A 25,300-nucleotide genomic window follows, 5' to 3' on the forward strand; every position below is an offset into this window, starting at 1 on the left:
AAGAGGAGGAGGGGGAAGAGGAAAAAGAGGAAGAAGAGAAAGAAGGAGGAGGAGGGAGAAGAGGAAGAAGAAGAAGAGGAAGGAAGAGGAAGAGGAGGAGGAGGAGAAGGAGGAGGCGGTGGCAGCAGCTGCAAAGTGAAGCCTCTACTTTGTCAGTGGAGATCACAAGCTGGTGCTCTGTCCCTAAAGATAATGCTGAGCTTGGGTCATGAGGACTCTGTCCTGGGTATCCATGACATTTCTATCTTTTCCATTTGTGTGGACAGCCCTAGAAGATTCTCTGAAGGGGGTTTAGAGAGTTGGACAGCATTGACCTTTCTGCTCTTCAGAGCTTTCATCTGAGGGTGGGAGGAGCCCCAGTGGCCTTCCTGAGGCGTGGCCTGAGGGTACAGCTGGGGACTTACCAGCTCCAGCAGCTGAGAACCATGCTTCCCTATGACTTGCATACACCAGGTCTGCAAAGAGCATGCCAATGTCATTTCAAGTGCATGCCGCTGTAAGGAGCAAGTTATATTACCCTCTGTGAGTGGGATTGTGGGTAAGCATCCCCCCTTCAGCATTTCCTGTATGTTCTATAGTGAGTCTGTGTGTTTATAAAAGAACAAAATACAAACACGAGAAGTGCCTGCTGGTCTCAAGCACAAGGCCCCTGGGATGGCAGCAGCATTAAAATCAGCGGAAATGAGAAAACTCGAGCTCCGAGCTCCCTGAAGATGCTGCATCCCATCCTCACGATGGCAGAGGGAAGTCTGTGTGCTGGTGTCTGGGGAGATGTCATGCCTTTCCCTGGCATCCTGGGGGAGCCACCAACTTTACACTGTGAAGAGAGGAGAGATTGATATAGTTCTCCTGCATTAAGAGAGAAGTGTTGGGGGAGCAGAGACTGGGAAGGTAAACACTGACGTCCTGGTAGTGGGAGAGCTCTGCTCCGAGTGGGAGAAAAGCCAACGTCTGCCTCTGGCCTTGCTCCAACACACAGACATCCAAGCCTGTGCACCAGAGAGCAGAGTGGGGGATAGGGGTGTCACGTGGGCCTGACACACTGTGAGAAGCTAATGAGGGTCACTTCCCCATACTGGAGTCCAGGTCTGTGTGCCCTTTTTACTCTGTTTCTGTAGAGAGTGAGCAGCGTGGTGAGGACCCCGGCCTGGAACACTACTAGTACATCAGGTGCCTGACCCTCAGCCAGAAGTGAAGTTGCAGGTGAGACTGGGCAATTCACATCCATAGCTGAGCTACTGTCAGCCCCAGCTCCCCCAGCGCCCATGTCTGCTTCCGTCTCCCAAGCTTGCCCACTGGCCAGTCTCTCCGTCTCTTTGTCTCTCTGTCTCTGTCTGTCTCTCAGCTTTTGCTTATCTTTTAGCCTCTCACCAACCCCAGAGAACATGGTCAGAGTACAGTTTCAGGCACTCCTATGGAAGTGATACCCCACAAATCCTCACTCCACAGTAAGCAGCTCAACCCATCACACTGATGGATGACCAATCTGGCCCCATGACCCTCCACTGCCTCAAACCCCTCAGTGGCTCCCTTGCACTAAGACCCAGGCCACCTTATTAGTGAGGCACTCAAGGCTTTCTGCCTAGCCACTTTCCAAAACAGCCCCAGTCCCTGAAAGCACAAGGGTTTTGGTTGTACCTTCTGACAGGGATAGCATCTCCCCAGATCCGCAAACATCCCACAATGACTGTCACAAAAAGTTCCTACCTTATTTTTTTTTTTTTAAAAAAAAAAAAAAAAAAGGTCCCACCTATCCCAACCCACAGAGCCTTCTTCAATTTCTCCAGCCATGGCAACTCATCCATGAAGATTGATCATCTTCTAGAATTCTGATGTCACTTGACAGTGAAGCCGTTTGCATCCACTCTGCTGATCTAACTAGGAAAGTTCCAAAATGTACAAACTTATCCAGTTCACTGTGCTCCAGTGTAAATGCTACTGTGCATCATTGATGAATGAGTTAATGCTGGTTTAAAAACACTGAATAAAGACACTAGACACTCAGCCATGTCTGAGTTTGGGCTCCCAGGTCTCCTAGGGGTGGGCCCCCTGCTGGAAGTTTCTTCTTACCTATCTGTGGACTTCCGGCCCAGCATGGGGAAGCAGATTTCACGGCAGGCTGCTGAGCACAAGGCCCCCACTGAAAGATTAATCAGGCCATTTGTATGCACACAGCATCGACCCAGGGCAGCGAATGAGAGTGACAGCATCTCCCCAGATCCACCAAACTTTCCTTCTCACCATTTCTAAATTCAATAAGCACAAATCACTGGCCTCATCTCCCAAAATTAAACAACAGATTGCTTTGCCAATCTCCAACATGTACAGTTCCAGCCAGGACAAGGTGTAAGCTCCATCCTATTAATCCCTGGAACCCTTAAGTCCTAAGCCTCCCCTGCCCCACACCAGAGACCACACACGCACACACACACACACACACACACACACACACACCTCACACATGAAACCCCTACTGTGTGTTGGCATTTCTTCTGTTAATCTCTGCTCAAAACATAGAAGCCCTCTCACTGGCCCTTTACCCTACAGTCAGCTGCAGAGTACATCCTAGATTAAAAACCCAGTGCCTCACACAAGGCTATTTCCTTTGAAAGACCAGGCTGTGCAGCCCATCCTAATGACTCAAGGATCAGGGCTCTGGAGCCCATGTTCCTACAATCTTTCATTCAGAAAGATGCTCAGCCGTGATGTCAAGACTGAGTCATGAGGCCAGTTTCCTTGGCCACTGTCTCCCAGTCCTGGGTCATGTACTGCCAGTGATTCAGTTTCCCTGTCTGTTTACCGGGTCACTGTCTCACTGCTATCCTATAAGAGGCACAGACCAAAGGCCATCATGCTCAGCCCCATAGTACTTGAAACCCCCATCTTCAACGCTCCTTGCCTTCTGCCCTTTTTATGTAGGAAGAAGCTGAGGTCCTGGAATGTAGGTCACTTGCTCCAGACTCCTCTGAGTTGTCATGAGGATGCTGTGATGGGTGGTTTGACCCAGTGAGTGCCCGCTCTAAGCAATCCTTCCACATCCCACTCAACAGCTGTTCCAGGCAGACACAGGCATCAATAGTGGCCTTTAACCACCACGTTCCCCTTAGTGCCAGATCTGATGCTGGGTACAGAGTCCCCAAGTCTCAAAAGAAGTGGGTCTGCCCCTGGAAGTCTCTGAGGGGGCAAGAGCATGTATGTGGGCTTCAGGGACTTATATGGTGCACAGGAAGACAGGATGACAGAGGGTAATGAGGATGGCCATGCTCTGTCTGCTTTCCTATATATCAGTGGCTGCTATCCCACTGACATCCGGCAAGAACATAAGACATAGTGGCACTCCTTAGTGCCACAGTCATTGAAGCCAGATTTTAGATGACAATAGCCTTCTGCCCATTCTGCATAGGAAGAAACTGAGGCCAAAGAATCATGGCCCATTTCCTGGGTAGGGAGCTAAGAATCAATGTAGGCTCCCCATTGACTTTTCTGTGGGCTCCCAGCCTGCAATGGCTGTTCCGCATTGGCAGCCTGGCTAGATTTCAAATCCCCTAGAAAAGAGGCTTCTGAGGTGTCTATGAGTGTGTGTCCAGAGGTTTACCTGAGGAGAAAAGACTCACTCTGAATGTGGCTGGTACCATTTCAGGAGCTGACATCCTATACTGAACAAAAAGGAGACAATGCATTGAACACTGGCACTCATCTGTCCCCTGATTGCTGACACAAGGTGACCAGCTCCCTTATACTCCTGCCACCATGCCTTTGGACTGTCCCCTCAGACCATAGAGTCAAATAAAACCCTTTCCTCCTCAACTTGCTTCTTGTTAGTTGCTTCTTGCCTCTCTGATCACAGCAAAGAGGGAAGTCAGACAACGTCTTCCCCTCTCTCAGTTACTGGAACCCAGAAGGTACAGATCACAGAGCCAGATTCAAATGCTCTCCAATGGGAGGGGTGCCCCTGGTGTCTCTTCCCAAGCTTGTGCTCTGCCCTTCCTAGAAAGCTCACTTTCATTCCCCAGAGCCATGTACCAGGACAGGTGAGGAGTCCATCATATTACAGCTGTGTCTAATGGCCACAAGACACAGGGAATCTGAGGCAGGAAGAGCAGCAATCCCAGAGTTCTCTCTACAGTCCTGGGGGTGAGGAGACTACTCAGATTATGTGGTCTGGGGACACGGGGCATGGGGCTTGATGCTGAAGCTCCTGGAGTGCTCCTGGGTCCCATGGGTGTGTCATGACATGGACTCAGAGGTGCTGGACTTAAGTACCATGCCTGAGGGTCAGGGCTGTACCTTGGAGGATGACCACTGGCCATGGGGACAGAGGGCAGGTACCACGCCCTAGGTGTGCTCCAGGGCATCCCCAGCAAGGTCACTGATAGGACCCTCTCGTATGCAACACCACCAGAATCCCATCCATCTCTCCCCATCATCACCATTCCTACTTTGGTACCTCAAGGCAGTCCTTGTGTTCCTGGAATACTGATCGTAGCCATTCAACATTTCCCCTGCTAATCATATAGCATCTACAGCCATCATACAGAGAAGGGTCTCGGTGACCAGGCTGGCAGTCTGGAAGTCAGCTGTACATTGGGTGAAGTAAGGGGGTGTGGGGGAGCTGATCGTGGTGGAGGGGTCAGTGGCCTCCTGCTCCTCCCCTGGGGATTCCTCTCTAGCCCTTTTCACATTCTGATAGGAAGCAAGCCCCTCTCACAGGGAGGGCAAACTCGAGGCAGTAATTATTTTATTAAGACGGAAATTATGAATAATTCAATTTGGGGAGAGAAGGGTACCACTGATTGAATGTTGCTTCCTTGAGCCTGACATCACCTCTCGCTAATTTCCTTTGACATTTCTGGCAGGGCATCCTGAAGAAGGTTCTGGAATACTTGAGATGTGCCTTTATCTTGGGCATTTCTGATCCTTCCAGGATGTAGGAGGGAGGGGGAGGAAAGATCAAAGCCCTCGATGACAATGAAGTGCCTTCGCTAGTCTGCCACATGAAAAATTCAAAGCTCAGGCTTGGCCGTGTGTGTTGAACATGCTGTTGTGGGAGTCAGAAAGCCGCTGCAAGTTCATAGCAGGGTCACGGGGCTTATAGGAAAATGCAGCCAGTTTGTTGGGTGACCTTGGAAAACTGATCCCATGAGATTGCAGGATTGGGGAAGGCAGTGTGTTACTACCTATCTCTGAACTTCCAAGTCCCAGTGTAACCATCCTCTGCTCTGCACATGGAAGGCCAACAAGCCCACAATTCCTCCCATGACGCTAGACACCACTAGAGGCTTGGGACTGTGCATGGATGGAGGCACCCAGAGAGACCCACGTGTCTCTCTACATAGTGAGGGCATGGCAAGATCATGGTGTCCAATAGGGGGAATGTCACTGGGAGTATTTTAGATACCTGGGCTTCAGGTGGTACCCCCCAGACTGTGAGAGGGATGGGACATCAGATGTGTACTCCCAAGGATACACTGGCTACCACTGGGATGGATTCCCATAAGGCATGACCCCAACACTGGACTGGGTCAAATACAAGCACTGCGAGTACCACCCAGTCCTGCTTCACAATGGCTCGGCTTAGAGTCTGACCACCATGGAGCAAGTGAGACATGGACTGGTTGGAAGTAAACTAACTGCAGTTTACTCTTTTCCTTGCTGTGTCAGTTGGCTATGAATCTTCATAAGAAATGGATGGGATGTGCAGCTTATAGAGGGAAAAGTGTTATGTAGCTCAACCTTGGAGGTATTGGTCCATGATCCTGGCATCACTTCTAGGTCTGTCAAGGGGGTAATGAACACATAACAGGAACATGTGACACAGTGAAACTGTTCACCACTTGTTATAGGAAAAAGAGGAGAAAGAAAGGCCACTGTGCCAGTACCTTTTCAAGGGTCCCCTGGCCCAAGGTCTTTCCCTGGGTTCTGCCACCTCCCATAGAATCGTGGCTGAGAACCAAGCCTATAACATGGCCTGGGTGGGTGGGGGTGCCAGGATCCCAGATATAGTCACATCCATCAGTGTTTGCAGAATTATCTCTATAATGCTGGCCAGCTACAGAGGCTATAGGTACCAGTGACCCAACGCCATGATGGATGTACCTAGTTGCAAGAGGATTTCCATAAGTTTGAGGCTATACTAGACTACAGAGTGAAGTACTAGTCCATTCAGGGTTATATAACAAAGATGACCTAATAAGTAGGTAATAAATACGTAGACTCCCAGGTGTTTGCTCAGCTCCTGCTCATTCCTGCTGCCCCTGACAGCCTTTCTCAGGAACGGAGTTGGGAGCCATGGAGGTTCCTGGTCCAGGTGGGAAGCAGTGGCTTAGTGAAGCCACCAAGAAGGAAGGCTGCAGGTTCTTGGAAACCTAAACAGTGCAGGCCTATTATATGACTAATCTCCTGTGGGAGATGATGTGGAGGGAGCCCTGGCATGGAGCTAGGCCACCCCAACTGCCTGTGGAAGTTCAGTAAAGTCACATGTGGTCCAAGGACCCCAGGGCACACAAGTCGTCATGTCCCATATACCCAGCATGACCATATCCCTTCCCAAGCCACATGCATGCCCACATGAACACTGGCCATTGCTGCCAAGAAGAGGGGACAGGCAAGGAAGGGCAGGCCCACCTCACAGGTAGAGACAGAGACTGAAGCTCTGGCAGCTGGCCCTTGTTCACCTTGCAAATGTGAAGTTAATTGTCCCCTACCTCCCTGAGTTGGTGGATGGGGCAGGAACATGGAGGGAGAGAAGAGAGTGGAAGGAACGAAGGAAGGAAAATATTAGGGAGGGAGGAGATCTTCCTGGTGTTACCCGAGGGTGACCAGGTAGCCCAGGACTCAGAGTAGGAAGCCCCGTGTGGATCTCAGATGCCCTGGGTAGATCTCTGAGACCTGGCTAGTAGGTCCCTCACTGGCTCCTATGCCAGGGCATTCAACATGGGCTGGTCTGACTGCAACAACAGAAAGCTGGGGTATGGGGCATAGGGTTTCTCAGAAAGGAAACTGTGACAACACTTGTGAGCAGGTCCTACAAGCCTGGGCAGCAGGGGGCAGCCTGAACACTCTAGACACAGGCCACAAATGTAGCAGCATATGAATCCCTGGGTAGAGTAAGCAACAGTGGAAGTGGTTGGGGGTAGACATAGCTGGCTCTGTGATGTTTCTCTTTCCAGGAATCTTCAACACATGTGCAGGACATACACATCTGTCTAAACCTGGGAGAGGCGGGGCTCTGTTACAGTGCTGTGGTAGTTGAATCTCTTCCTAATTGCAGGATTTTGCAGGCACAACTGCACCCCTCCTCCACCTGGTAACCTACAAGAGCTGATTCCTGGCCCCAGCCCACTTCAGCCCGCTTTCCTGAATCAGAAAGCCCTGATGCTTCAATGTTCATGCTTTGAAGGCCATGTTTCCAATATGTGAAAGGGATTTTTCCATCTGTAAAATGGGCCAACAGAGGCATTGCCTAGGGCTCATCTAGAGCTGAGTAATCCTGGAGAAAGGGGGATGAGTTAGTGCAAGGTTTATGCTACCTGTAGCTTGCCAAATGGGTGGGTAAAGAAGATGGACCACAACGAGGCTGGGATATCCTGGAGCCTGGTGACATCAAACCTTAGCAAGGTACGCTGTTCTGCCTGGGACCACTCCTCTGTCAGTCCTTATGGGGGCCTCAGAAGGGGGATCCTCAGCTAAAAGCCTCAGTTCTTCCCACTTCCCCAGGGCTGTCTAGCTGTTCCAGATTCCCATGCCAGTCTTCCAAAACAAAAAGACCCCCTGGGAAGCATCAGAGAGAATGGAATGTTCCTGGCTTTTCTAAAAGTTTCTGTCATCCCCAGGTGGACGGAAGAGCAGAGCCTATCCAAGCCATCCACACACTCATGTGACTGTGATCATTGATCTCCAGCCAGGAAAGTCTCCATCTCAAGTCCCACAGATGCATTGGTGGCCCAGTGGGCCAGGTCTATGGCTCTGTCCCACAGCAGCTGTGGGGAGGGGCTCTTGGAGGCTGCCTATCAATAGGCTCCTGCCAGCAACCCCATGCAGAGGTCACATTGTCCTGAGTACATTATCCTGGACCCCAAGCCATGGCTACAGAAGTAGAAACTGGGGTGCCTAGCAGACAGATATTCAAGGTCTGAAAGCAGGTTTGCTGGCATCAGAGTCTGGCTCCCTTCTGCCCTGACTCAGGTACCTCAGCCATGACTACAGCTGTGGCTCCAAGTCAGACCCTTAGCTTGTAAGGGGAAACTGGAGTTGGGGTAGACATCTTCTGTCCTTTGCCAGTGATGGACAGGACTTGGGGTGTGGGAACAACTCCTCCTCCCTCGGGTTGAGCACCCACACTGTCTCCCAGGTCCACTCGGTGACTGAGTTCTTCCCACAGTGATGACTGTCACACCTGTGTTTGGGGCATCTCCTCAGAGGGGTTGCTTTCTGCATCCACACTCAGCAACTTGGCTTAGGGTTTTAGAGGGAACTCCTCAGAAGAGGGGTACATGTGAGCAGAGTGTCCAATAGGATCTGCTCAGGGACAGAGATGGCATTCAGCCATGTGCAGCCAATGAAGAAAGCTCCCTCCCTTCTGTGCCCAGGGTATGTCCTTCCCACCCTGGTTCTTCTACCTACAGCTAAACCCCCGCATGCCATGTTAGCACACCTGTACCAGTCTAGGTGGCTCCCTAGGATCCTTGGAAAAAGCTCTTGCTCTTTCAGGTCCTGCTGGATAAAGGAAGGAGTGTGGTTGGGGCCATGAGGATCAGGACTTGCCTCCTTAGACCTGGGCCTATGGTCATTTAATTACCCATTGGTGCTCTCAGGACAGAACTGGATTCTGTCCCTGTTCCCTACACTGCCATTGAGACCTAAAGCAACTTGGCATACAGAGAGCCCCAAAGAGATCCTGGCCTCCCTGGAGAAGTCTTCCTGGGTCTCAGCCCTATCTTTACCCATCCGCCACCAGCTCTGCCCACAGTGCTCCACCCTCAATCCCGGCTAGGACATGTACCTGCCTCCCAGCCTGCACAAGCCATCTTGAGGCATCCCTTGGTGGACTTGGCAGGTGCCTGTTTCAAGTAGACCCTCCCAGGCCTGTGGGTAGGAGGATGGGCTGGGGTTGTTAGTGTGTGCTATGGCAGCCATAGAAGGATCTTGAAGAGAAGGCTGAAGGCAAGGCTGCAGCCCCTCTGTCCACGGAGGCCCATTGCCCACCACAGCCTGGCTAGCTGCATTAGTTCTTCCTAAAGCACCTGAAAGGGTGGAGCCACCTCACTTACAGGCAGCATGCAGGGGAGTTTGGATGCAGAGGCCCAGCAAGGACACCCTGGAAGGGTAGTAGCAGAGCTCTGAATTCAGTATCTATGGCAAAAGAATGGCAAACATCAGGGCTGCTCCCAGAACCTAGACAGATACACCCTCACAATCCAAGCAGCCCTGGACACAAGGTCACCTTGATCAGGGATACCACGTCCCTGGGATTGGCCAACCCCCACTGTGGGAGCTGTGTGTGGACTTTGTCACAGCTGACCTCGGAGAAGGCACATGCTCAAAGGAAGGAAGGGCATTCCCTTGGAGACAGGGGACTAGCAGGAGGCTGGGATCAGTGTGGTCCCTGGTGGGCCACCCTGGATCAACAGTTTGCATGCTCAGGGGCCTCTCAGCTGTCCCTTGCCTGCCTTTCTCTGCCTCAGTCCTCCAGTCCTCAACAAGCCACACTCTCTCACTGCCTGTAAGGAAGATATAACCCAGCACCAAAATCACAGGGGAGGAAGAAAGAAGAGAGGGATAGAGAAGAGGGAGAGGGGGCAGGCAGGGGCAAAAGAGAAAGACAAGGAAGGAAGATGCTGGGAGGCAGGCTTTGGCTCTTAGTCTAGGACTTTGGTCCCAGTGTGCTCTGATCACATGGCAAGCCAGCCTCACCCCTGGCCTGCCCCAGGCCAGGGTGGACGTTTAAATGGTCCATCTGTCCCATCCAGGGTGCTGTGCTTCTCGGGGAATGAAAACCTCAGCATTTCATGGTGTGATCCTGATTATAAAGGGCATGGGAGAAGAGGAAGGCACATGGGAGGGACTGGCCGAGGTCATGACATTCCAGCTGAGAGAAAGGTTCCCAGCGCCCCTGTCCACCATGGCAAGGCCAGGGTGCCCAGTCATGGCTGTTCACAGACCTCTACCTGACTGAGGTCTCACACCTTCCAAGGCTAAACATGCACTCCACCCACTAACTCTATATTAAAGCTTCATGTTTCTCCAGGACTCCCAGCCATCTGACTCCCCATATCTGGCTCCTCCCTGCCATCACCCCTGGCTAACCCTGACCTCAGACCTCAACTGCCACCAGAGACTGGGATTCCACATTTGTTCCTGGACCCAGCTCCTTGCTGAGGCCTAACTCCTGGGAGGAAGGTCCAGGTTCCTGAGCTGATGTCCCACTGGCTGCTCTCTAAATCATGTGAGTTCCCTGTTTCCCATGCTTGCCCTCACGCAGTGTGCTCCTTCTGTGGGGAGGGACAGCTCACCTATGGTGCAAGCCTGTGTTTACACACCCTTCCTTCCCACTGCCCACAGTGTGGCCCCATTCTGTGTTCCCTCATCCCCCTCCACACCACACCCTGAGCAGACACCTGTTCTCCCTTGGGCGATGCAATGAGACCCAGGACAGGTGTGCCTGGCTAGGCTCCCCCTCCTGACAGTTTTCTCCATAGCTCAGATCAAATGCTTAGTACCGTCTTGAATGCTTTCTCTCCCGTCCCAATTTAAACCACCAACCTGCAGATTTGGTATTCAAGGTCACCGCCCATGCCTACCCCACCCCTGAGGCCCTACTGCCTCTAACTCCTGCTTGCTGATCCCCACAGATGAATTCTCAGGTCATGACACTACTCTTCTCAAATCTCTGCAATGGCTGCCTACTTCCCTTGGGGCTCCATCCAGAATTCTTAGTATATGGTTCTTCTAATCCTGCTTCCTCTGGCTCCTGCTCCCACTCACTCTGTCCCAGCCTTCTGCTTCCTTGATGTTCCTACATCACCTGCCTCAGGACCTCCTTACTTAGTACATACTCAGACTCCTTCCAGGGTTTCTCCCACGCCTTTTCTGGAATTCCACTCAAATACCCACAAGTCACCAAGACCATTTCTGACCACATACTGGATTCTCCCAGTCTCCTTGCAACTTGTAGAGTTTCTTTCTGCCCCCTCCCCTGACTCTTCCATTATCAATGCTTACTGTGCTTGTTGCTTAATTTCCACTCCTTCCCCTGGAGTGTAAGTCCCAGGAGCTTGGACTGCCATCTATCTAGTTAACTCAAGTATCTACAGCACCCAGAATAGCACTCGGTGCAGAATCGATGCCCAATAAATAACATCTGAGTGCACACAAGAGAAGAACTAAACTCCACAAGGCCCCGCATCAGCTCAGCATCAGCTCTCAGACCTGCTGCTTTCCCCTCCTTCAAGACAGGAAGAGGGACCCTGCCCACTGGCCCAGCTCCTCCCTCTACCTGGGATGTGTTGACCTACTTATCCTGAGTCAGGTCTTTCAGTCCTCTCCCCCAAACCCCAGTGCTCAGGGGCAAGATGGGCCAGGAGGCTCCTCAGATCTGAGATCTAGACTGCACAGAGGTGACCTTAGAAACACCACAGGAGTCTCGGGACATGCTGGGAGGACTAGAGCTCTGAGGAAGAAAGTGTGGCTGCCCTGGAACTAGTACACAAAGATAATTAATCAGTCTTGGGGACCTGGGCTTGTCCTAGCCACATGGAAGTGCATGGAAGAGGAGAGAGGGAGGAGGGAAGGAAGAAAAGGGAGAGAGAGAGAGAAAGAGAGAGAGAGAAAAAGAGAGAGAGAGAGAGAGAGAGAGAGAGAGAGAGAGAGAGAGAGAGAGAGAGAGAGCACTCACTTGGGCTCCAGTCACCATGAGACCACAAAGTCCCTAGGGAGCCATAGTACCAAATGCTCAGGATGTACTTCGGGCAAAGAGAGGTTCAGAAACACCAAGGCATTGTGATCCCAGGGGTTCAGCCACACAGGGGGCTCTGAATGAACTTTCTACCATAGTGCCTCACCCCGAGGCTTCCAAGAACCAGGAGCAATCTAAGCCATAGTGCAAGAATGGGAGCAAGGACACTAAAGCCCAGAATATACCTGTCATGGGTTGATGTATGTATGTATGTATGTATGTATGTATGTATGTATGTATGTATATATGCATGCATGGCCCCTAACATATGCTGAAGTGCAACTCCTCGTATCTGTGACTTGATCCATCTAGACCTTAGGTCTTCATGGAACATAGCTGAGGTTATTTTCCACTGGGGTTCTAAACCTGTAACTGGATCTTTGTGAGGAGGGGGTGGGGAAACAATCAAAAGGAATAAAAAAGAAAGCCAGCTGTTGACAAGTACAAAGATGAGTTGGCCAGTTGCAGATTCAGTCAACATCTGCGGAGGACCCAAGAGCCTAGACAGTTCTAGCACTGGTCTTTTTTTTAAATCAAAGCGTACTTGGCCTCAGGGTACAGTAGCCAGTCAGACAGTCCCAGGAACCCCTGTATCTCGACCCCTGCTCCTGGCCCAGCAGACCCTGATGCAGCCAGGTGTGCAAGGCTTTGGTTGGTAGTCTCCAGCCTTAGCTTTGTGGTTGGGAAGCCAGGAGCGGGCAGAATCCAAGACCTCACATCTGAGCTCATAGCCTAGTGGTTCCAGGGGAAGGGTCAGAAGCAGGAAATGCAGCAAACTCCAAAAGTAAAGAGCCTGTCCTCCATTGTACTCAATGGTGACCTAGCCAGACCCCACTTGACCCCCTAGCCTGCTTCCCTCATCTATCCCTCAAGAGCCAAGGGACCTGTGGGGGAGGGGCAAAGATCCTATATGTTGACCATCTTTGATTTAGTAGATGCTAACTAAGACTCTAGGGATACACAGGTCCTGCTTCGTCTGTGCTTGGGCAGTAATGAGACTTCAGCTGACTTGCTCACTAGAGGCACTCACAGGCCAGGATCCCTCTGTTTCAGCCTGCCTTCTGCTCACTCAACCCTACCCCAGGCTCTTTGTCCACCCCACCCCACCTATAGGCTAGTTTATGGATGAGCACGCCCAAAGAAAATCAGACCATGGTCTCAGCCTCCCCTCACTCCAACCTGATACACTCTTCCCAGACACCCCTTCCCCCAGAGACATGCTAAAGACTCTCACCTCTACACTTGACTCCTCTGAGTCAGATCAGCAGCTTTATGGTGAGCCAGCCCCTTTGTCCCCTCCTTGCTGTTTCATAGGAGCAGCATGTGTCCTCCCACCCCTGATCCACACCCTATGTCCTTACTATAGAGTCTATAGTGCTCTTCTTTTCTCCCGGGAATCTTATTCTGCCATTGATGTCACATGGCTTCCTGTCATGTCCCCACTTTCATGCTGCTTAGCAGGAAGGGTCCTGTTGTGTTTGCTTATCAATGCTCCATGTCTAAGCATGGTGTCCATGACTCCTTCACTCCCTCTCTCTTGAGATCCAGCTCACAGGGGCTTGCAGAATACATGTGAAACAAGTGGCTAGTGAATCCCACCTCCTGGTCCACATGTGGCTGGACAGTGAAGAAGAGTCCTGGGAAAGGGATAAGAGTGTCACCCAGAAGACCCAGGAAGGACAGCAATGAGGATAAAGGGAACAGAGTATCATGGGAGGTGGCAGAGGTAGAGGAGTAGAGTGGGGGGGACAATGTGGTCTGTGACCCACTTTCCCGAAGAAGATAGGTTGTAGCTGGACAGACAGCTTCATCATTTATCCCCAGAGGAGAGTAGGAACCACAAGTGAGCAGGCCGCCCAGCCCTTCTTCCCCCTTGCCCTCCTGCAAGGAGGCCAATGGCGATGACATCACTCAGGTGAGAGGCCAATGGTGATGTCACCATGCAGGTGAGAGGCTGGGCAGAGCGCCCGGGGTGGGGGGGCAGAGTGTGAGAGTTGGAGTTTCTGTACTCATCAAGTGACAAGAAAGATCCCCCCTCTCCACAGCAATCTTCCACAGGGGTGAGGCAGTTGAGCCCCCTTCTGCTTCCTCCCTGTTCCAGCTTCCAAGTCAGGGTGTCATCATGGTCCCCAGCCACCTGCCTACATGCCACCACAACCATACCAGACCAAGTCTTTACTAGGGAATAAAAAAAAGAAAAATGTGTCCTAATAGCTTTGGGAACAAGTGGGATTTCTAAAAAACCTCAAGAACAGCAACAGAGTATTAACCTTCAGGGGGTAAGTGAGCATCTCTTAAGGGCTGAAATCAGAGACATGAGGAGTGACAGGCAGCAGTGGTGCTGGGTGGTGGCAGCAGGTTCAGTCATTTCAGAACATCTCAGGAGGCTTGGCACTCAGCAGAGAGGAACCTTGGCACACACCCTACAGAAACCTGCACGGCCCACATCATGCTACCAGGAATACTTAGAGTGCCAGCAGACCAGAAACCCCACACTAGAATTCAGCAATGTCAGTCCACAGTGGATAAACAGATTATTATAGGGCCACATGGTAGGCATGACCCTGCAAGGGATCTAACTACAGACAGCTGTGAAGGCAGTGCAGACAGCTGTGGAGGGAAGAGCATAGTGGTATGTCTGAACGCATGTTCATAGCACTGGAAATGAGTTTATGGATCAAGAAAAATGAGGAAAGCTGAGCAACTGGAAGGGGGCACAAGCAAGGGCTGTGTGTCTTGATTGGGGTATGATTTAAAGAAGCATGTGTGTTGGCTGACACTCACTGACCTGCTCACTTAAGACGTGTGTGCTTTGCTGTGTATAAATTCCTCTTCAGAAGAATAAAACCCACTGTCAATAGATACAAAATTATAGTTAGTAGATTTTGCTTTTCACTGTGGAGTGGGCTAGCACTTTTGAAACTAATTTTTAAAATGCATTTGGATTCAGAAATGAGAATGAATAGATACATTAACGATAATAAGAGCTAGGCTTTTCACTGTTAGGCAAGGAGCTCCAAACATTGAAAAGAGGACAGCTGGATTGCACTTCGCTGCACAGGAGAATGCATATGAACAAATGGGCCCACAAAAATGGGAGCATGTGCAGGTGGATGGATGAGTGGATGGATGGGTGGATGGATGGATGGATGGATGGATGGACGGATGGATGGGAAGGAGGATGGGTAGGTGAGTAGACACATGAGTGCTTAAGTAAGTAGATGAGTTGATATATGGATAGTTGAGTGGGTGGATAGGTGAGTGGATGAGTGTGTGGATGGATGGATGTATGGATGGATGTATGGATGGATGGATGGATAGATGGATGGGAAGGAGGGTGGGTAGGTGAGTAGACACATGAGTGCTTAAGTAAGTAGATGAGTTGATATATGGATAGTTGAGTGGGTGGATAGATGAGTGGATGAGTGTGTGGATGGATGGATGGATGGATGGATGGATGGATGGGAAGAAGGGTGGGTAGGTGAGTAGAAACATGAGTGTTTAAGTGAGTGGATGTGTTGATACATGGATAGTTGGGTGGATGGAAAGATGGATGGAGGGAGGGAGGGAGGGGAGAAGGGAGGGGTGGGTGGAACATCACATGTATGTGCCTATGGTTCCACAAGCACACATCTTTCCCTACACCTTCATCTGTTTTCCTCACCAATAAGAAATAGAACCTGTTATAGTTGTCTCCTAAGAGGCTCTGACAGTACCCGACTAATACAGAAGTAGAGGCTCACAGCCATCCATTGGACTGAGTACAGGGTTCCCAATGAAGGAGCTTGAGAAAGGACCCAAGGAGCTGAAGGGCTTGCAGCCTCTTAGGACGAACAACAATATGAACTAACTAGTACCCTCAGAGCTCCTAGGGACTAAACCACCAACCAAAGAGTACACATGGGGGACTCATGGCTCCAGTAGCATATGTGGCAAAGGATGGCCAAGTCGGTCATCAATGGGTGAAGAGGCCCTTGGCTCTGTGAAGATTCTATGCCCCAGTGTAGGGAAATGCCAGGGCCAGGAAGCAGGAGAGGGTGGGGTGGCGAGCAGGGGGAGGAGGGAGGAAACAGGGGTTTGTTTTGTTTTTGTTTTATTTTACTTTCTTTTCTTTTCTTTCTTTCTTTCTTTTTTTTTTTTGAGGGGAAACTGGGAGATATCATATGACATGTAAATAAAGAAAATATCTAATAAAATAAATAAATAAATAAATAAATAAATAAATAAATAGAAGTAGAATGTCTTTGTTTTGTGTCAATGAAGGCCTGGAAATGAGAGTGGCTAACAGACTCACCTGGCTTCCAGATATGGCTTCTGAATACTTCCCTTGGAGGGAAAGCTGAATTCAGGGCTGGCTAAGGAAAGAACAAACATCCTGGAGTGGTGCCATGGCTGGCTATGAGAGGCTTAAGGAAGAACAGGGACAAGGAAGAGACGCAGAGCAGCACCATGGGCTCACAGGTCAAAACTGCAGCCATTTGGGCATCAAACCAACCAGAAATGACCACAAGCAATAATTTGAAATCACAAGAAGTCAGATTTAAGAACAGTAAAAACAAAATCAAAAGCCACGAGTCTTCTTTGAAGGAAAGAAAGGGTGGGGAAAGCAAAAGAGGATGAGAAAAGAGGAGAAAGGTTTTCCTGTACAGAAAAACATTAACCAGTTTCAGGTGTCTCCGGGGACCCAGGGCAGTGCAGAAGGAGGAGGCCATTATAAGACCAAGCTGGACCAGTTAAGCAGCATCACCAATGAGGATATTGGGGAAGGTTGCCAGCCTATGCCCCAGTGTGACAGAAGAAAAGGCCAGGCTAGCAGGGCTGCAGGCAGACGTGAGCAAGACAATATGGGCCTGGGAGATAAGCAGCTAGGACACAGCACCTTTGACACTGGGACAGCCTGGCTCAGGTGTAGGGTGGACAGCAGCACTGTGTGACAACAATGCTGTGTGACAACAGTGCTATGTGACAACAGTGCTGTGTCAACACTGCAGTTCTCAGTTTTGATAAATGCACTGTGGCCATGGGAGAGAATGTCCTCATTCTTAGGAACGGTACACGGAAGAAATGGGCAAAGGAACACAATGGCTTCACCCACGGCCTCCCACAGCAGTTGTGACACACTAAATGCAAATATTTTATGCATATGGACAGACATATACATAGTAGACATTACAGATGGGATGGATGGATGGATGGATGGATGGATGGTCAGATGACAAGAATGGATAGGTGACAAGAACACATGGAAAATTGGATAGGCAGATAGACAGATGGTGAATGGATGGATAACTGGATGGATAGACATATACATAATTGGATGGATGGATGAAAAATGGGCAGGTGACTGGGTGAATATATGAATGAACAGGCAGATAGAAAATTGGATAGATGAATGGATGGATAGATAGATAGATGGTTGGACAAGTAAATGGACAGACAGATAACTGGATGGATATAAGAGTGGACAGACAGGTGTGTATGTGTATGTGTGTGTGTGCGTGTGTGTGTGTGTATGTGTGTGTGTGTAAAATGGGTGTTTGGGTGGCTGTCAGATGAATAGACAGATAACTGGGTAGATGAATAAATAGATGGTCAGAAGGATGGATAAACAGAAGGATAGATAAGTAGATAGGATGAAAGGGATGATGGATGGCTAGATGGATAAGAGGAAAATAGGTGTAGAGAGAGTAAGTAGATATTATCAGTGAGATAGCATGATCACTGAGAAAGCGTGGCGTTCTCTAACTATTTCTGCCACCATAGTCTAAATTAGAAACTATATCAAAATATAGCAGAGGCCCTAAGCCTGGAGTATTCCCTGAGCCTGCACTTACTAAACTAGTTAGGTGATTTGAGCTGGTGTCCTTGACAGCCTGTGGACAGTGCTTCCCATCAACAAGCCTAAAGTCCTGGGACTTTCAGCCATCCCTCACCCATGACTCTGGGGAAAGGGCAAGTGCTCTAGATGAAATTCTTAAATGAGATTTGTCAGTTCTTGGCTATAGGCACTGAGATCCCATGACCTGCCTATCTCTTGTTGCCACCTTTCCCTAAGTTGAGACCTAAGGGATACACTGGTCAACACAAGTATAGATCTTTCCTGGGTTCTGTAAGCCTTCCTAACAGCACCTCGGCCATAGGAACCCTGATATAGAGAGGCAGGTGGAGAGGGTTGAGCCAGTGTGTAGACTGCAGGGTCTGGATGGGCTCTGGGGAGTGGTCAAAACTGAGTCAAATGGCAGGTCCCACATTTAGCAAACAGAATTGATTGTAGGGTTGAAAAAAATGCCTGCGCCCCAAAAACAAAGTGAATAGTGAGTAGGTGTTCCATAAACAGCAACTGGGTAAGGCGCTGGGGTGAGTCAGCAGGGCCTGCCCAGGCAGATCTAGATAAGTGCACCTTGTCTCTGTACAGCTCACCAAGCTGGCCCTGGTGGCCCTGCAGCTAAGAGAACCCAACCTCCTCACTCCACCAAGCCTGTTTCCTCCACTGCCCCAAGGGAAGCAGAGACCTTGGCAGTCAGTCATTTAAAGGGCTCAGCGAACCTCATTCCATATTCTCTCTGTAGCCCATCCTCTCGGGAGGGCAACAGGAGGCACCATTTGCATTCCTTGCAAAAGCTGTTGCAAAGGCAGCTGGGATACCAGCCCCACATAACTGGGAAGTGGATTCCTCAGGCACCCAGAACCCCAGAAGCTGAGCCACAGATACCCACGTGTGGGACTCACATTACTAAGGCATGCAGGGCTTCCATAGAGCCCCCAGGGTCCCTGATCTGCCACTCCTGTGGGAGCGGTGAGCTGCCTGTCAATCAGAACAGGTGAGTCTGGGATCAGAATCCTCCACAGAATCAACAGCATGAGGCTCTGACCACCTGTGTGTTTGCCTGGTACCAATGCTCTTGCCTAACGCTTATTTCCAAAACTACAGAAGATAACAGATGACCTAGCCGTGAAACAGAAAACCCTTTTGTATATGTGAGCCTCGGCAAACATCACGCACATCTGCTAGGCACCAGCCCACACGTGGCCTCCCATAGAAGTCTCCAGAATGAAACCCAGGCATTGTGGGATCAACAGTCCAGCCAGCCCCTGGACATTGGGCCTTAGGACCAGAGCCTGTGGCAGGCATGTGGCCATGAGGCCCAGTTAGAAATAAGTCACTCTAGGAATTCAGTTCTTCCAGGCCTGGTGTGACACAGAATAGAAGCTTCATTCCCAAAGAAGCAAAACTTTGAAAATAGTGATTATTCACGGGGAGAGAAGGAGGTAGAAAGGCCAAGAGGCAGAAGCCAGAGAGGACGGTGCCAGCACCCTGGCAGGTGGGGCTCTGACTCAGGCTTGGGAGGAGCAGGAGGCAGGTACCTTGCTGAGCAGGCTAGACAGGGGAGCTAGTTTTATAGCGAGAGCCAAGCCAGAGGGAGCAGCCAGTGGAACCATGGGCATTATGCTGTGTGCTCTGATTCTCTGGTCTGGTCTCCTGGGGGCCACCAAGGCCAGTCCCATCTCGTTCCCCCGAGAGTGTGCCAAGGGTTCGAAAGTATGGTGTCAGGACCTGGAGGCAGCTGCAAGGTGTCGGGCCGTGAGGCACTGCCAGGATGCCGTCTGGAACAAGCCCACAGTCAAGTCCCTGCCCTGCAGTGTATGCCAGGATGTGGCCGCTGCTGCTGTCAACGGCGTGAACCCGGATGCTACAGAGTTGGACATTTTGGCATCAGTGATGAAGACCTGTGAGTGGCTTCCAAGCCAGGAGTCTTCAGCTAAGTGCAAATGGATGGTGGACAACCACAGCGCAGCTGTTCTGGGCATGCTCCGTGGAGCTCCAGGCACTGGCCTGGCTCCGGTATGCACTGCACTCACCCTCTGTGAACCCCTTCAGAGGCACCTAGCCATGACCACCTCGGAGAGACCGCTGACCCAGGAGGAGGCAAAGGAGGTGGTGGCCCCATTCTTATCGAATGGGGCCCTGAGCTTCCACCCATCACAGACGCCTGAGGGTGCCGTGTGTCATGATTGTGTCCAGCTGATCTCCCTGCTCCAGGGTACTCAAGCGTCTAACTTGACCTTGGCAGAGGTAACTGTCCAGAATCAGTGTCAGTCCATGGGGCCTGGCCTGGCTGACCTCTGCAAGAACTACATCCATTGGCAATTTGTCCCTGCTAAGCAAACACTGCAGAGTCTCCCCCCACAGGAGATCTGCAGGAAGGGGGGCTTCTGTGAGGAGCAGAGAGAGTCGGCCCACTGGCTGGCTCAAGTGGCCGCTATGGATGGAGTCCCCTCTCTGGAGATGGAGATGCCGAAGAAGAACGAGTTGCAGATGCAGTTGGGCCTGACATGCGAGGTGTGCTTGAACGTAATCCAGGAGGTGGACAAGTGGCTTGAGACCAATAGCACAGAAGCCCTCATCAGCCACACTCTGGAGCGAGTGTGCTCCATAATGCCTGAGTCTCTAGTCCAGCAATGCATCACCCTTGTGGACACCTACAGCCCCAGCTTGGTGCAGCTCGTGTCTAGAGTCACCCCAGAGAAAGTGTGTGACACCATCAGGCTGTGTGGCAACAAAAGGCAGGCTAGGTCCATCTCCAGGGTGGCGACAACCACACCATCCCTGCCAGTGGATGAAGAAAACCAGGGCAGCTTCTGCCAAGGGTGCAAAAGGCTGCTGGGCGTGTCTTCCCAGAATCTGGACCACAAGAGCACCAAGCGGGACATTCTGAATGCCTTCAAAGGTGGCTGCCGGATCCTGCCGTTGCCTTACGTGCTGCAGTGCAACCGTTTTGTGGCCGAGTATGAACCTGTGCTCATAGAGAGCCTCAGGTTCATGATGAACCCCACGGACCTATGCAAGAAGATGGGGGCCTGCCACGGCTCCAAGGTTCCACTTCTAGGCACAGATCAGTGCGTCATGGGCCCCCGCTTCTGGTGCAAGAGCCCAGAGGCTGCTGAGATGTGTGATGCCATGGAGCACTGCCAGCGCCTTGTGTGGAAAAAGCCCATCTCCAAAACCAATGAGCAGCCATAACTGTGGCCACCAGAACCCAAAGCCTGCCAGGGCCCAACCCATCTGCAGACTTCTGCCTCCCAAGGGGACCCTATGAAGTGGGTGTTACCCTCATGTCATAGATAAAAAAAAAAAAACTGAGGCTCTGAGCAGGGTAGGGCAGAGCGGAGCTGACATTCAAAGCCATGATTTCCTGATGCTGGGCAGTGTCATTTTTCTGTCTCTGCCCTCACCACTGTCTCTGACAAACAGAAGCTCTCCTCCACCTTTGCTACAAATGGGGAGTCCTCCTCACCCCTGCCCCAGTAAGTCACCCTCTCCTGTCATGCTGTGATGCTGATGGCCTAGAGAAACCCGTCAGAGGCCTCCCTTGTAGGGTGAGAGCAGGTAGGTAAGGGGTAGGTAGGTAGATGGGACCTTCACTAGTCAGGCTAATGGCTCTTACCAATAGCTTGGGGTGGAGATTGAGTATTCTAGGCTAGAATCTCTCTCGCTGGTTCCCAGCAGTGTAGCTGGGACATGAGTGGCTCTGGACTTCTCTGAGGGAGGGTCCTGGGTCACTGGCTACCACCTACAAGGGACATTTGGATTTTACATGACTCTTGCCCATAACTTGTCCTACCAAGAGGAATCTGTCCACTCACCCAGACTCCAGCCACGCTAGTGCTAAGCAATCTGGGGTGTACTTAAAATCAGGAGAAAAAAAAAAAACCCTACTGGGTGAGCCCTAGGGAAAGCCCTGAGGGGTGTGGAGTGGCTGTAACATAGGCAGTAGCAAGAGGTCTACCCTAGTCAGCAGTCTGCTGAGCCTCAGTTTTCTAATCTGTAGACTGGGAAGATCGTGTTGCCACATAGGAGTGTTGAGACAGTTTTAGGAGATTGTCTTCAAGTTCTTTCACTTAGAGACTGGTACCCAATGACCTACCAGGATCAGCAAAACCTATCTTGGGAATCGGTAGGGTCTCTGGGGAGTCTGACCAAACAAGTTTATATAAACGAGATGCTTTCTCCAAACGATGTTTGCTGTTTTTATTCTAATGGAAGAACATGGTCTCTGGGGCTTCATAATCCCTTCCTCACAGCCTCCCATGGGTGTTCCTCCAGTGGGTAGGCTTGCCTATCTCAGGTGCCCACTGCCTGCCTTTTATTCACAGTCTTCAGTGCCTCATGAGCTCCTCACTGACAGCCCCTGGATTGATAGCTTTCTGCAAAGGCCTCAAGTCCAGCCCAAGACCTGCACGCAACGCAGCAGACGCTCAAACATCTGTGGCATGTGCACATGAGTTCCTGTCAGAGCTCACTGGGTGGGCATGAGACTTGCTTGGCTTGGCTGGCCTTTAGTATGAATAGGTGCTCTCTCCTGAGGGACACACTGGGTTCTTAGGCTACTGTTTTGATCTGGGCCATCATTCGGGGGCATGGGTATAACTAGCCAGAACTTCTTGAGTCCTGTGTGCTGGAATTGTTGCCTGGTCATCCCTGAGCAAGAAGAGAAAAGCGGGGCCCGCTACGACCCATGCACAGATGTGGCCTTGAGGATCAGATCCCAAAGCATAGATTGAGGTCACCAGTCATCATCTGAAACCCACTCATCTCCCTAGGAGCCTTAAGTAGACCCCCCTCTGTTCTGACATCGAGCCAGAGGGACACTTGCTAACGGTTGTATGTGACATGCCACTACTATCTTGACCTCACATTTCCATAGAGACGTCACCAGTCACATAAGCCTGGCCTGCTGGAGACCAAGAGGTGGTGAGTGCCAAATCTTCTTTGTCCCTGAACCCATTTTACTGCTTCCAACCCAGATCCACAGTGAGGAACAGGCAGAGTGAGGCCTCTCCTCATTCCATCCCCCTACTCCCCTCAGCTCCGGGCCTGGAGACAGCTGCTTCCACAGAATACTGATCAAATGTGCCCACACACAAACACATGGTCTGCAGGAGCCTGCCACAAAACGCACATGACAAGAACCCACAGGCCCACTGCACACTGGCTGGCAAGACACAGGTTTTCTCCTATACCCAGTCACAAAGACTCCAATGGATCCACATTCTTGGTCTTTACTCATCCTGCACCTTGTGGCTCATGGGAGAGGGACAAGAGGAGGGGTGGGCAGTAGGGGTGACAGCAGCAACTCCCATGGGACCCACAAATTCACCTAGTGGCCAGGAATGGCAGCTCAGCAGAGGGACAGGGACCAACCAGACAGCTTCCTATGCTGCTTGCTTCTGAAGGGACCTCAGGAAGAGCAGCCATCCTCACCAGACCTGCCAGTGAGACAAATCCTACCCGTGAGGGTGGGATGCAGAACATGAAGTGACTGGAGGTGGGGACCACAGTGCCCTGATTAAGATGGGAGCAGAAGTTCTGTCAGGCTGCAGAGGTGGAAGATGCTAGAAACTTCTACTACACAGGCCATAGGCATCCATCAGATGCCACCACCAGACAGAGATTTAGATGGGTAGGAACTCTACCAGGGTCCACGGCTTCTGAATTCCTTGGGGGTTTTAGGGATCAGGGTTTGAAAGGTTTGGGGTTAAGGGTTTGGCCCCTGGGCCATTTGCTAAAAACAGCCTTCAAAATGATAGATCAGTAGCAAATATGGACCTGATGGGCCCAGGTCCCCATGCTTCAACCCAAGAGGGATGTCCTTGTGAGAACACTGAACCACTGTGGACCCCTTCAGTGTCCCCCAGTAGAGCTTCTACCTCAGCCTGCACCCGTGAGAGCTTCACACGCCTCTACCCTGAAGGCTCCACAGAGCAGTCTAACATCCTTTCTTTTTCTTTGCAAATAATTTACACAAACTCTAGGCACTTCTGGAAAATTTAGAGAGCAGTCCATGAGGTAGCCCCTTCCAAAGCCGGTGCCCACGAGAGACCAGGGAAGACCCCACTGCTGTCCCCTTCATCCTGCTTCGCCTCTTTTTCTCCAATGGCATGTTCATATTTTCCTGCCAGGGAGTGGCATCTACACACTTCGAAGACACAGAGCCCAAGGAGGGTAACTTGAAGGTTACCCTCAGGGAAGCTATTTGTGCTGGAAGGTCCCTTCCAGATTTGGGTGGGTGGGCCCCCTGGAAAGTGAAGCCCCAGAATCGTTGCAGGCTCTAATCTACCTGTTCACCTGCTTCCTGGTGCTACCCAGCTCCCAGATTCCAGAGTCTGTACCATGAATGTGGGAGAGAGCAGCAGGTCCTCACCCTAGGAGCCCCCTCAAGGATTTCATGGCTTGAAAGAAGCAGTTTTCTCTGCAACCAGCACCGAACAGCAGCTAAACACCACAGTCGAGGGGGGCAGGTGGGCAATGAGATCATCCATCCTATAAGCCCAAGAAGGATGTCTTTATGAGGACACTAAGCCACTACTGATCCTTTCAATGTCATCAATGGAGCTGGAACCTCAGGCTGCACCCGTGAGAGCTTCGTAGTGTGCCTCTATGCTGAAGGCTCCATAAAGCCAGTTGAAAGTCCTCTGCTGGCCAAAGCAAACATGCCTAACGGCTGAGCAGGACCCCTCCACCAGCTGTGAAGGAAGGGGGCATGGCCTGGACATCTTAACACCCAGGTGCAGCTGGAAAGCCTTGCTGTTGCCTAAGAGCTCTCTACCAAACTAGGAGGGACTAGTCATGATTGCGCTTCTAACCTGAGAGGGTGACACACAACCTAAGCCACTTACTTAGGACAGTAGAAATCATTTTGGAAGACAAGGGAAAGTCACACCACTTCCAAACCAGTTTCTCAGGGTGGCAATCCCTAGGCCACAAAAGAAAGGCCCGAGAAGAGCAGAAAGGGAGAGTGGCTCTTTTGTAAGCAGGATTCTTTGGGACCTGGATCCAATGATTCCCATCTCAAGAGAGAAGTTACTTGGGACACTGTCCAAGACCACTTAGGCCAGCCCCCTAGGATTCTGGAAGCTGCTATCATTTTACAGTGTTCTAGGGTCAGAGATTTGGGGAACATGACAAGCCTGATTGCCTGCTAGCTGCTAAGTTGGCCAAATGTAATGCTGGCATCTGAAGGGATGAAGCAAGCCCAGGGAGGTCCATGCAGTCCTGGAATCGAGAAGCCACACCTGAACCAGAATATCTGGGTTCCCTAGTTCCCCTAATTGGGCCCACAGGTGTCCACCCAGGACAGCACCCATGCCAGGTTCTACAGAGACCTCATGGCCTGATTCTCTCAAATTACAGCTCATATCAGAGAGATTTGCGCCCCCCCCCCCGACATAGGTAAGTGGGAGGCAGATAACTCAGGAGGGCTTACAGGATCTTGAAACAAAATCACCTCTCCCGGTGCCTGCACATGCCACATCTACGTCCCAGGTCCTGCTGATCTCTGTTGAGAC

General features: G+C 51.0%; 2 protein-coding genes across 3 annotated transcripts in view; one reads left to right on the plus strand and one right to left on the minus strand.

Annotated features, from left to right (window-relative positions):
- The window catches only part of Sorcs2 (sortilin related VPS10 domain containing receptor 2), a 365,519-nt gene that overhangs the window by 169,183 nt on the left and 171,036 nt on the right, over positions 1-25,300 (minus strand). The window lies entirely within an intron of this gene.
- Psapl1 (prosaposin like 1) lies at positions 19,351-21,968 on the plus strand. The gene has a single exon (XM_031341823.1). It carries the CDS (start codon positions 19,392-19,394, stop codon positions 20,973-20,975), a length of 1,584 nt encoding a protein of 527 aa, XP_031197683.1. The 5' UTR covers positions 19,351-19,391; the 3' UTR covers positions 20,976-21,968.

Source organism: Mastomys coucha, unplaced genomic scaffold, assembly GCF_008632895.1.
Source record: "Mastomys coucha isolate ucsf_1 unplaced genomic scaffold, UCSF_Mcou_1 pScaffold22, whole genome shotgun sequence".
NCBI lineage: Eukaryota > Metazoa > Chordata > Mammalia > Rodentia > Muridae > Mastomys > Mastomys coucha.